Source organism: Paroedura picta, chromosome 5 (genome assembly GCF_049243985.1).
Source record: "Paroedura picta isolate Pp20150507F chromosome 5, Ppicta_v3.0, whole genome shotgun sequence".
NCBI lineage: Eukaryota > Metazoa > Chordata > Lepidosauria > Squamata > Gekkonidae > Paroedura > Paroedura picta.
This window is the reverse complement of record NC_135373.1, coordinates 56,115,451-56,128,052: the sequence shown is the minus strand read 5'-3', so window position 1 is coordinate 56,128,052 and position 12,602 is coordinate 56,115,451. Positions and strand designations below refer to the sequence as shown.

The window sequence follows — 12,602 nt, the reverse complement described above, 5'->3', positions numbered from 1 at the left end:
AGCAAATGCATTTAAAAAGCAGTGGAATCTCAAAAGTATATTGGGAAATGTCACAGAGATCTGCTGCTGACTGGCAGGGAGAATGTAAAGCATATTGCTTTTGTTTACTTCCAAAAAGCTACAAAAATACTTAACTATGTAACATATTGTATGCATATTTCCAAGTCTCAATGTAAGCTGATTAAAAGAAGATTGTAGCTAGTAAATACCAAGACAAACACAACACTTCACAACCCAAGAAGTTAACAAAACTCACAGGATTTTTTAGTTTATCTAGAAATTATCTGATTATATCTCCTATGCTCAGTATTTGAAGCTCAGTTTGAAATTTTTATATTAATTGACCAAAATGGCTATTAAAGGACAGTCTAGTCCTAGAGAGTTTGTAGACGCCAGGGTGTGACTATCAGAGGCCTCTAATGGTTTCACCCTTGGGGTGCCAGAATCTAATCTGGTCACAAACTGGGCCAGTTTATCATACATACTAATCTTAAAAGCACCACTTAGTATATAATATGCAGGTCAGGAAATCTTTTGGCTGACCAATAAATTGTCAAGCTGAGAAATGTTATGGCATCCAGCTTTCTCTGTGGCTGACAGCTGTACTCTGGAGAACAGCCAGGAATAAAATAACAGTCTGTTAGGACTTTCTCTCCCTACTTCTTAGATACCAATAAAAACATTGGTCTTTTGTGCCAGAAAAAAGGAGTAATTTCTGTGTTCTAAATTTTAGAAAATCCTCAGTTTGGTTGCAAGTAAGAACATAAACTTCAGTTTCAGATTTTCACTATCCCAAGATCTTCTAAATGCACAATCAATGAAAATTATGAAGAGACTGTCGCAACTATCAGATTCTGTCTTAGTGATCGGTTTCCCTTTTTTCCAAGCACTAATTAGCTTTGTGGAGTGGCTGTTCTGATTAATGTTTGTATTCTTTCAAGGACCCCATTGAAAGCTGTTGACATGACTTTATGTCCTCCTATGAAATATCTGTTATGCCAAAAATAGGATTTAAAATGGCATTCATTCTTATAGCATCTGAAATAATATTTGCTCATCTTCGTGTCTTCTGTGCAGGCACACATGGGACTGCTTCAGAGTGGGCCTGCTGTGGAGTAGTTTTCTAAAACCTTCTAGAATGTACAGCTAAGTGCTTCCCTTTCCCTCGGAACAATAGAGCTTCACGCTCTCTTCCCATTGAAATGATCAAGTAACCAGGGAGGGGGTGTGTGGAGGGAGCATTTTTCTCTCTGTTCTTTTTCTGTTGCCTTGGAGAGAGGATGTGTTACAGCTCAGACTGAATTCTTTGATGAAATTGTATGTTTTTTTCTCTATCAGTCTCTAATTATAATACCCATATGGCACATGAAATTTCACAACTACAGTACAAAAATAGCACAAAATAATGAATGTGACCAGGGGCATCTCTTCATACAAGGCATTTAGACTTTTTACCCTGAAAATATGGGAAGAAAGGGCTCTCTGCCTCAAGGCTGTCTTATTGGGAGCAGTCATTTGAGGTTCCAAAACCTGTGGACTCCTTTCAGAAACAGGCCAGGGCCTCCTCAGTGGTCTTCATGCTTTCAAAACCTGATGGAGAGACAGCACAGACTCTCAGAGCAGCTTTGGAAGTGCCTATAAAGAAAACAAAAAGAAGTTAAAACACTCAATGTTGTTGACTGTTCTGTAGTAACATACTGACTGTGACATGACATCAAAACCAGGACATAGAACAATGACAACGGTCCCTTTCTCCTCAAGGTCAATCTCAGATTTCCTCAACATCTTCACAACATCAAAATGACTCATGTTGCCACCAATCACCCATGACAGCTCAAGCTCAACCTTTGGTGTCTCCTCATCACTCTCCATCAGAATCCCCTCCAATCCAAAGATCTCAAATACTTCAACATCAAAGCCAAAATAGTCAACATTGTCACCAACTCCTCTTATGAAACAGGAGTGTATTTCCAGAAACCTCGTACTCCTTCCCCTTCCATAGCTTTGAGAGAAATGTGATTGTCAGATAAGGATGTAATAGAACTAATCACCCCTGGAGAGAAAACTTCATCAGCCAAGCCAGCGCTATCTTCAGAGACAAACACCTCTCAGACATCACAATAGAACTTTCATCCACAATGGGACCTGTTCCACCGTTATTTATGCCTCCATTGAATCAATATGACCTTTTTTCCCATCCCCTGGTGAAAACCTGCTGATTACACAGATTCCGTCAGATCATGGTCATCTGAGAGCCACAGAATAACCCCGGAGACTACTCTCAAGTGCAAATCCTGAAACTCAAACAGACCAAAACTTAAGAATGGCTCAAAGTTACACTTCAATTCTATCATCCAATTTATCAGAATGGTTAAGGCACTGGAAATCGAATCTCGCCATGCCTCAGAGATTATCTATCTGCTCCTTGTCCTATAGGAATGTAAATGCTGTCATGTGCCTACTGCCAGGCATAAAAATCATTTAGCAATAACCAACTGGAACACAATATTTGTTACAATCGTTAAGAGAAGGAAGGATGGTCATCTTGCTCTGTTCTCTTACAATGATAATTGTCAATATTCAGCTGCTATATTTCCCCTTGAAAATTAGGAAATAACTAGGGAACTGTGCTTTTACATTTCATATTGTACACTGCTCCACGTCATTCCAAAGCTAATTTTTGCAGCCTAGAACAAATTTGGACAGCAGTGTTATTGGCTGCTTTGCTATAATGGCTGAAGGCATTAAGGCAAATATAGAAGAACTGCTCTTTGTGGTATTAGCTTGCTCTTGTACAAGAAACAAGAGTTCTTTAAGAGAAGCCAAAAGGATATTTGAATTCAAGTTATTTACATTTTTATAAATCTCCAAAACTTGATTTTATACTGGGCCTTGGTAGATTGTTTTTTCATGCAGTAAATCATAGAATCATAGAGTTGGAAGGGGCCATACAGGCCATCTAATCCAACCCCCTGCTCAACGCAGTATCAGCCCTAAGCATCCTAAAGCATCCAAGAAAACTGTGTATCCAACCTTTGTTTGAAGACTGCCAGTGAGGGGGAGCTCACCACCTCCTTAGGCAGCCTATTCCACTGCTGAACTACTCTGACTGTGAAAATGTTTTTCCTGATATCTAGCCTATATTGTTGTACTTGAAGTTTAAACCCATTACTGCGTGTCCTCTCCTCTGCAGCCAACAGAAACAGCATCCTGCCCTCCTCCAAGTGACAACCTTTCAAATACTTAAAGAGGGCTATCATGTCCCCTCTCAACCTCCTTTTCTCCAGGCTGAACATTCCCAAGTCCCTCAACCTATCTTCATAGGGCTTGGTCCCTTGGCCCCAGATCATCTTCGTCGCTCTCCTCTGTACCCTTTCAATTTTATCTACGTCCTTCTTGAAGTGAGGCCTCCAGAACTGCACACAGTACTCCAGGTGTGGTCTGACCAGTGCTGTATACAATGGGACTATGACATCTTGTGATTTTGATATGATGCCCCTGTTGATACAGCCCAAAATGGCATTTGCCTTTTTTACTGCTGCATCACACTGCCTGCTCATGTTTAGTTTACAATCCACAAGTACCCCAAGGTCTCGTTCACACACAGTTACCTAGAAGCGTATCACGCATCCAGTAGGCATGCTTTTAATTTTTCTGACCCAGATGCAGAACTTTTCACTTATCTTTATTAAATTGCATCTTGTTCTCATTTTTCCATTGTGTTCAGATCTCGTTGAACTCTGTCTCTGTCTTACGGAGTATTTGCCAGTCCTCCCAATTTGGTGTCATCTGCAAACTTGATGAGTAGTCCCTCCACCCCCTCATCTAGATCATTAATAAATATGTTAAAAAGTACCGGGCCGAGCACCGAGCCCTGAGGTACCCCACTACTCACCTCTCTCCAGTCTGATGAAACACCATTGACAACAACTCTTTGAGTGCGGTTCTCTAACCAATTCCCTATCCACTTAACTGTCTGAAAATCCAGATTGCAGTCCGTCAATTTATCCATCAGAACATCATGGGGAACCTTGTCAAAAGCTTTACTAAAATCCAAGTGCACTCTTTAAATTCTCCGCTGGAAGGAGAATGTGATTTTCCTCTAAGCAAGAGTGTTAGCAATAGTAACTAATGTCAATTTTTGTAAGGTACAGGCATGGTTTGCAGGTGACTTTCAGTTATCTATGAAAGAACCATGATCTTACATGTCATTATAGCAACCACAGTTCTCAACATGTCAGAACTTCTCAGTTGTGTTTGGGTCAGAAGTCACTGAGACTTCATAGAAAACAGCAGAGCATTTGTAGTAGCCATTTATTTAACGTATGCCTCATTTGAGCTTTAAGCTTTTATTAATTTTCCTTGGCTTCTTAACAAAAATACCATGCATTCATAAAGGCATTGCTGTGATTAATTTTCCAAAATTAGCTTTTAAATGGAAAATCTTTACAGACTATGTATGAGAAGACGGTTCTCTCATAGGTTCCTTTTTTTTTTTTTGATATATGGTGAGGCAAAGGGATGGGAGCTGTCCTTCCATTCTGCTTCTGAATAGAAACAAACCTCCTCTTGTTCTGCATGGTATGTTTTGCAACACTAAATGTCCATGGTTTATAAATCATTGGGCTGAAACCAAAGAACCAAAAGTAAAATAAAAATAGCTGCCAGTGTTTTCTCCAAAAATAGGAATTATATGATGATTAAAACTATTTATAGCTCACCACCATGATGGCCCCAGAACAGATGTCACCTAAGCGTGGCCTCTCTTTCTCATTAGGGTCTCAGACTGTTCTTCCGTTAGAACAGGGATTCTAGTTTGACACACTGACAGCAGCACTTACATTTCAACAAACTGTGAAAGCTTTTTTTGCACCTTCCTTCTACTTTGACAGCTTACCTGGCTGTTAGAATAGCCAGTGCTGAGTGGAGTTCTCTTTCTGTTTTCACAGAAACTCAGCTTGGCCAAGTAATAGGGATGCATCCAAATTACGATCATCTAATAGATTCCCAAACAAAAACTAGCCATAGATAAAAGGCAGCCTTCACATAGGATGTATTACAAAAATTTAAGCTTGGCAGGATTGATTGTTGGCTTCCAAGTGGTAAATGCTCTGGGCATTCAAAGTATGAATGCCTCGTAGTCATCTAAAATAAGAACCAGACCTAAAAAGCACATCTAAGCTTCAGAACTGTACCTTTAGGGGGAAGGGCACCTATAAAAGATGACAGCCATCTTTGTGCCGGACTGGAAAGGACTCCTTGTACACATAAAACTGCACAATACCAAGTAAGAACATTGATCCATTCTAGAGCCAACATATAAGTATTTTGCTTTAACTGGCAGTGGCTCTTCAGAGTGCCAGACACAGAAATGTTTTTCCTAAAGCCTGCTAAGACTTTGCATATAAACCTGGAACATTTGTGGCAAAGATGTGCTGTATCACTGAACCAGTGATTAAATAGCACAGTGGATAAAATAGAAACCAGCAGAATCTCATAACTCCTAGGGGCAGGGCTATCCCACCTCCACATACACTATCTTTTGGAACTAATCTTTCAGAAAGAAGAAGAAGAAGAAGAAGAAGAAGAAGAAGAAGAAGAAGAAGAAGAAGAAGAGGAGGAAGAAGAAGAAGAAGAAGAAGAAGAAGAAGAAGAAGAGTTGGTTCTTATACGCCGCTTTTCTCTACCTGAAGGAGTCTCAAAGCGGCTTACAGTCGCCTTCCCATTCCTCTCCCCACAACAGACACCCTGTGAGGTGGGTGAGGCTGAGAGAGCCCTGATATAACTGCTCGGTCAGAACAGTTTTATCAGTGCTGTGGCGAGCCCAAGGTCACCCAGGGGAGCGCAGAATCGAACCTGGCATGCCAGATTAGAAGTCCACTCTCTTAACCACTACACCAAACTGGCAGAGGAATAGCACTCTGCCAAAAACCAGGCCTGAAATCAGATCAAAACTTTTGCTTGGATTAAATTTAATCCAAGATAATCAGCCTCATACAAAAGTGCCTGGAGTTGAACTGCCGTTACAATTTGTCCAAGAAGAAGTTTGCAGTCAGCTACTAATATGAACAAACGGTTGGGTCCACTGATGGTTTCTTCAGAAGCTCCCTAACAATGGGTTCTTCCCTGCCTATACTTGTATTTAATAATATGAACTCACAATATGAAAATGTTTAGAACAACTAGCCGGTTGTTTATGTCAAGTATTTTATAAAAATTATATTCTGCTTTTAATATCAGATCTCAGTAGATGGCTTCAAGAATATTGCTAAAAGCTGCAGCGGAATCCAGCACCTCACAATTAATGACATGCCTACTCTGACAGACAGATGTATTCAAGTAAGAAGTTCATCCCAAAGTTGCATTTGTAGAAGATATATTACTTTACATTTCATTCACCACCTAATCTAAAATCAGTTTCAGAATTAGCCATGAAATCAGCCACTATGGGGACTGTCTGCTTTCTAAGCAATCCACTAAAACAAGTTGTATTCCTGACAGTGACAAGTTAGGTGGACATACTGATTGGACTCACCTCTTTTCACCCATTGCACAAGACAGAAGGAAAAGAAGCAACACAGATGCTGCTCCCTCCGTTTAAAAAGACCCAGATTCCTCTCTCTCCAATAGCATCATTTAGGATGTTCATTGCTGTGGAGAGGGCAGAACCCAGTCTTCTAACTGAAAGAGTCGAAGTGGGTTTTCCTCCCTCTTGGGTGTTTATTATTAATAAAGATAAAGATATAACCTGGGAGCCCAAAAAGTGGCAAGGTTGATTTCTTATCCTGCCCCCCCTTTAAATGACACTCAGCGCTCATTAGGTCTATAGAGGCATGGATCTTTTTGATTAATTTCCAAAATCTTATTTTTCTGCATGCCTTGGAAGTTCCCTGAATAGGTGGCAACACTTGTCTTTTCTAAGTGGACACATCTTGCTGCTTTCATTATGGACAAGGGGGCCTGCCAATATAGTGATCTTATGTTGTATTAGATATGATGTTGATTCCAATTCTGTTTGTTTTCCTTGTCTCCTAAAGGCATTAGTCGGAAAGTGCCAAAAGATTATATCGATTGAATTTAATGAGGCCCCACATGTTTCTGACATAGCCTTTAAAGCACTTGCTGAATGTCAGCTGGTGAAGATCAAGATAGAAGGTTAGTGATGATAGGACAAGATACCCAGTAGACATTGTTTCTTGTCCAATGTGAACCTAATGACTGTTACATTGTCTGAACAGGAAGTAATCGGATTACCGACCTAAGTTTCAAGCTGATGAATAAACACTGGCCCAGCTTAGATCGCATTTGTATGCCTGACTGCCAGAAGATAACTGATACCGGACTCAAACTAATTGCACCACTGGCTAATATTGCTGTGCTGAATTTATCAGATTGCATGAGGTATTAACCTGTGTTTTTGTCTGTGACCTATTCATTTTAGTGACTTTATTTCTATCAGTATTCAAGTATGTAAACAGGATTATAGCCTCTTCACAAACAAAAGGCTTCTACAGCCCAAATGGCCTGTAAGTATGCTTAAAAACAAGACATCATGCCTGCAAATAAAAAAAATAGATCAGATGTATGGGCAACTTGTCGGCCCACCCTGCAAATAGCATCAACTCAATAGGGTATCAGCAATATGTCTTTCACAATATACTCCATCAGATGCAATGCAGATACTATACAAGTGAGTGAAACTGGCTAAGATGGGCCATGGCTTGGGAAGGCCATCTGGCCAGAATAGCCCATTCATTGTTTAATAAAAAATCTGTATTATTTCTATACCACCCTCCCCTGACTTTGTGAGATTTTACCCTGCTTAGACTGGGCTTCTCTGAGCTTGGAAGTTAACCCATGGTCAGTGCTTGGATGGGTAACCACAGAGGAAGACAGAACACAATGTAGTTCCTTCTATAATGGCAATGGTAAATTACTTCTGCTCATTTCTTGCCTGGAACACCCCTTGAATAGAGTTTTCATGTATCAGATGCAATTCAATGACATGTTTTTCGGAGATTTCAGTTGGCATGCAGCAATACAGGTTGTATGCACTTTGCTTGATCTGCGTTGGCTTCTCTGGTCTCCATAGAATCAGAAAATTGTTAACTAGACACATTTTTTGTAATACACAGAGATCCTGTAGTTACCCACCCCTCACTAAGCCTCCAATTAAGTAGCTAATTTCAACAGCTCTAAAAAGAAAATTAGACTCTTTAAGAAAACTTTGTGCTATTTTTGTTATAAAATCAATCTGTGACATCAGACGAGTGTTAAACTGTGACTGGATCCTGAACAGGGTAGCTGGCAGTAGGTTAGTCAGGCTCTACAGTCTCTTGGATGTACCTGATTGTCCTCATGGCAAAATGAAGGTTGCTTAATTATTGCATAACAATTTAGGGTAAGTGCTATGAAGCTAGCATTGTTCATTTTCATTTCCTGATGTTATTGCCCACCTGCAGGCTGTCATGTATATAAATTTTTCCATAAAATTTCTTAGTGCTTTTGTAAGTGCTGATTGGCATGATTTACTCCAATAAATATTGAATTGGGTTCAAGCTTTTGAGAGCCAACATATAAAATTACTTTATACTTATTCAAACTATGTCCTAGATTGTCTGCTGTGACTTACAATAAATATTAAAGATCTAAAGTAGAGACTGGTTTCAAACCTATCTATCTGAGGTGCTTAACTGGGGAAGCCAAAATTTGAGTCTTGGATATACTGCCACTGAGCCATGGCCCTGTCTGTCCAAAACCTTTTAAGCAGTTGGCATCGGCTGGAGGAATGCAAAGGTCTGCCTCCAGTTCCTCCCCAGCTTTCAGCATGCAAAGCTTGTACATTAGTTCTTGTTCTGGTGCTGGTAACTGTCCTTACTTTGCATAGTGAGATCTTAATGTATAAGGAATCTTTTAAGTAATTCAGTAGTGTGCTGCAGAGATCTTTGTCCTACTCTAAAGTCTTTTGACAACTAATTTTGAATCAACTTATTTGTATGTACTAGTCCAACCACTGTTAACTGAATGATTTCAAGGTTGAATTTGAATGTTTTAAAATAACTATGTGTTTTTATTTAAGTTGTCAACTATCACTTTGCCAATTGTGATCCCAAATATACTTGCCTGGAAGTAAGTCCCATTTAAATTAATGGAATAACTTCGCACCTATAATATTTAGGATCATGTTGTATGTAGTCTAGATAAAAGATGGAAGTTAATTCTAAATAGTATAACTGAAAATTTTAGTTTCAAACCATAATTAGGGACCAAGAAAGTCATGGGGAGGAAGACCTCAAGATGGCGCCATAAGGAATGCTGGACTTCAGTTCAGCTCTTAAGCCATGCCGAGGGTCAGGGGCTTATGCACCTGGCTGACCTGAACAGATACGCAAATCTGCTCACCGGTCGCCCCAGGAACCGGGAACGGTGACCTGAGGGTCCTACAGATCCGTAGGGAGAAGCAAGACCTCCCTGGATTAATAGCGGCTTGAGCTCAAGGTCACGATGGCGTCTTTGTCGCAAACAACTTTACAAGCTTGAAACGACCAGCCGACCTCACATTCTTCCCAGACCATCATTTACCAGATCGACAGGAGCAGAAGCTGACAGAAGCTGGAACCTACAACAGTAAGAATTGAAAGCCTTCTGGCTTTTCTCTCTCTCCTCTCACAAGCTCTTCCCTCCCCCCCTCTCAACCAATTTACAAGCGAATTCCTTCTTTCCCCGAGTGAGAGACTCCCAGCTAATTACACCCATTAACCAAACAAAGAGAGTGCTTTGAAGATTTATGGGTGAACGTTCAGTGGGAGAATTTGACTTGATACGGAGATCGACAAACTGATAATTTGGGATCGCTCGTGCTCCCGCGAGACCTCACGAGACTTTCTGTTTATAGTTTGTGACTGCCTAGAACTATGGAAGAATTAACTAAGGCACAGCTTTTCCATTTGTTATGCAAAGGAAACTCAGAGATACTGAAAGCAGTCAATAAGCTGGAAAAGGAAATTCGTGGGACTAAGGGGGAGCTTTTGAATGGAGCCCAAGATCCGGAGAGACCAGCTGATGACGCAGCTCAGCTAACAGTAAATCAAGTGAAACTTCAGTGTCTGGAAGTTAATCAACTGGAGGGAGAGAGTGCCAGAGATGTAAAAACCCAAAGTATCTTTAAAGAACCTGGGAAAACAGATTCATGGAAGGAAAGTACCAAAAACCTGGAAGTCTATTCAGAGCAGGAAATGACTTGGATCAGCAAAATAAAAAGAGTCTATTCAAAAGCGACAGCAACTAGGAAGCTATCAGGAGATATTTCTGTGCGACCAGAGGAAGAGATCCAGATTGACAAAGGATTCAGAGCCCCCTCAAAGGCGATTACAAGCAAGAATCAAGCAAGAGATTTCTCTGGCCCTGACAGAAGGACAATCAGAAACACTCTACTATGGAAAAAAATACAATTTCATCTTCTGCGACCACCTGAAAGATGAGCTGAACAATGGAGTATTCTCCTGGCTTCTTGTGAGAAAAAAAAAAAAGCAGTAGCAACCTTTAGGACAGGTCTAATTCATGAAGGGAACTGACTTTATATCACTTAAGACAATAATAGAATATATCCTTATAATAGATTATACCTTCCTATGTATCAACAACTACTTTGTTAAGAAAGATGGTAATAACTCCTAGATCAGGATTAATATGCGATGGGAATTGAATATGTATGTTAATATGTATGCCAAAAGAGGATGACAAACCATATTTTATAGGCATTAACAAGACAACAGTAGTAATTCTTGGGTCAGGGCCAATTTATGAAGGAGACTGACCTAATATCATTTAAGATAATAACAGAATGTATTCCTATAACAGATCTCATATGTATTAACAATCACTTGGCTAAGAAAAATGGTAAAAACTTCTAGATTAGGAATAATATGTGATGAGAACTAAATATCTATGTTAAAAGAGATGGCAAACCATATCAACTGGTCGCTTTTTCTTTACAACCTTTCTGTAAATGCTTTATATAGTAATAAACAATAAAATTATTATAAAAAAAAAAAAAAGAAAGTCATGGGGAGATCCCTGGGAGATCTGTAATGGTAGCATTCACTTTCAAAACAGTTAGGAAGATAATAGTGGCCAATATATATTTCAGTATCCAGACATCTTACAATTAGATAGTTATTATTGTTAGAAATATATGAATTTATGACAAATATATGAATATTTTATATTATAGGATCAGTGATGCAGGGATAAAATCATTTGTTGAAGGTTTTGCTGGTTTAAAGATAAGAGAACTGACATTGGCCAACTGTTCCAATATCACTGATGGCTCTCTCATCAAAATAGCTCAAAGGTAGGCTCCAAAAATATACTATTTCCTCCTGCTCTATGGTATACCAATTTGGATTGAAGCTTTTAACCATGATTCAGAAGTGCTTCATGCTTCTTAGATCACTCTTTCAAATCCCTAGAAAAGTAGCTAATCTTTAACCGCTCCTGTGGAGCGGATAAAATAAAGCAATAAGGGCTAAGGGGGGGAGAATGGGTGGGCCCTGTCCATGATAAAAACTCGGAGGGCCCAATCAGAAGCGAAGCAGCCCCTGACTGGGCCCTCCGAGTGTCACTCCAGGGCCAAGCGGCCAATGCGGCTCCCTATTGGCTAGTTGGCCCGGCCGGGGAGTCGCCGCACAGACGGAAAAGCCTTCCGATGTGGTGAGTCCTCTGGCTGCCTTCTCCTCCCCCTAGGGAAAGGCCCAGGGACACCGTGTCGAAGACGCAGCATCCCTGGGCCTTTCCCGCCCACGGTCCCTTCCTGCTGGGGAAAGGAGCAGGGATGACACGGCGGCCCTGCTCCCTTCCTGCCCTGGACAACTTGATGCCCCACCCATCGCCTTTCCCCGCCGCCCACCCCGCACGCCCACAGCCCGCCTGCCCAGTCGAGCACTTCCAACTGCAACCCTGCCCGTCCCTTTGCCACCCCCACTCACCCTTCACCTGGGCCCCTACTCACCATTGTCCGCTTTGCCCCCATGGACACCTATTCCCTCCGGTTGCTGCCAGGCCTGCGGCTGGAGGCTTGGGGAGGCGCTGTGGCCTCTGCCCCCATGGCCTCCGCCCCCATGCCGTTGAGCCCATGCCACCATGCATGCGCGGAGCTCCATGCCTGTGCCGTTTCACCCGCTGCTGCGCCGCCGCTCATGCCGACCTCCCCCCCCCCTCGGTGCGCCGCTCACTGCGACCAGGGGGAGTGGCCGCCCGAGCCTCCACGTTGCCCTGCCTCTCATCGGCCCATTTTTACAAATGGGTTTTAATACTAGTAACACCATAATTGCTGAACTAGGTCAAAAACAACTTGAAACTAGAGCCTGGATAAAAGTAAAGGTATCCCCTGTGCAAGCACCAGTGACCTATAAATATTAGCTTCACTTTCACTTTAGAGCTCAGTCTAATAACCTTTTAGCTGCTCTATTAAGCAATTCCCACAACTCCAATTGGACGTGCAAACTGTCTAACAAACTTTCTTCAGTTGACATAGATATTCATTCATTGATTGGCCTTGAGGAGAAAAATATCTATAAATATACTGTAAGAAGATTTGAGGA

General features: G+C 41.2%; 2 protein-coding genes across 5 annotated transcripts in view; both read left to right on the top strand.

The window, feature by feature from the left end:
• Positions 1-12,602, top strand: part of FBXL13 (F-box and leucine rich repeat protein 13) — an 82,279-nt gene that overhangs the window by 57,850 nt on the left and 11,827 nt on the right. For 3 of the 4 annotated variants that reach the window (XM_077338080.1, XM_077338079.1, XM_077338081.1), the window contains 4 exons: positions 6,241-6,339; positions 7,038-7,155; positions 7,239-7,401; positions 11,234-11,353. In XM_077338080.1, the coding sequence (XP_077194195.1) occupies positions 6,241-6,339; positions 7,038-7,155; positions 7,239-7,401; positions 11,234-11,353 (500 nt within the window). The remainder of the gene's footprint in view (positions 1-6,240; positions 6,340-7,037; positions 7,156-7,238; positions 7,402-11,233; positions 11,354-12,602) is intronic. The other variant, XM_077338082.1, reaches the window with a different exon arrangement.
• LOC143837797 (uncharacterized) lies at positions 9,320-10,565 on the top strand. Its single transcript, XM_077338090.1, has 2 exons — positions 9,320-9,627; positions 9,896-10,565. Exon 2 carries the CDS (start codon positions 9,915-9,917, stop codon positions 10,479-10,481), a length of 567 nt encoding a protein of 188 aa, XP_077194205.1. The 5' UTR covers positions 9,320-9,627; positions 9,896-9,914; the 3' UTR covers positions 10,482-10,565.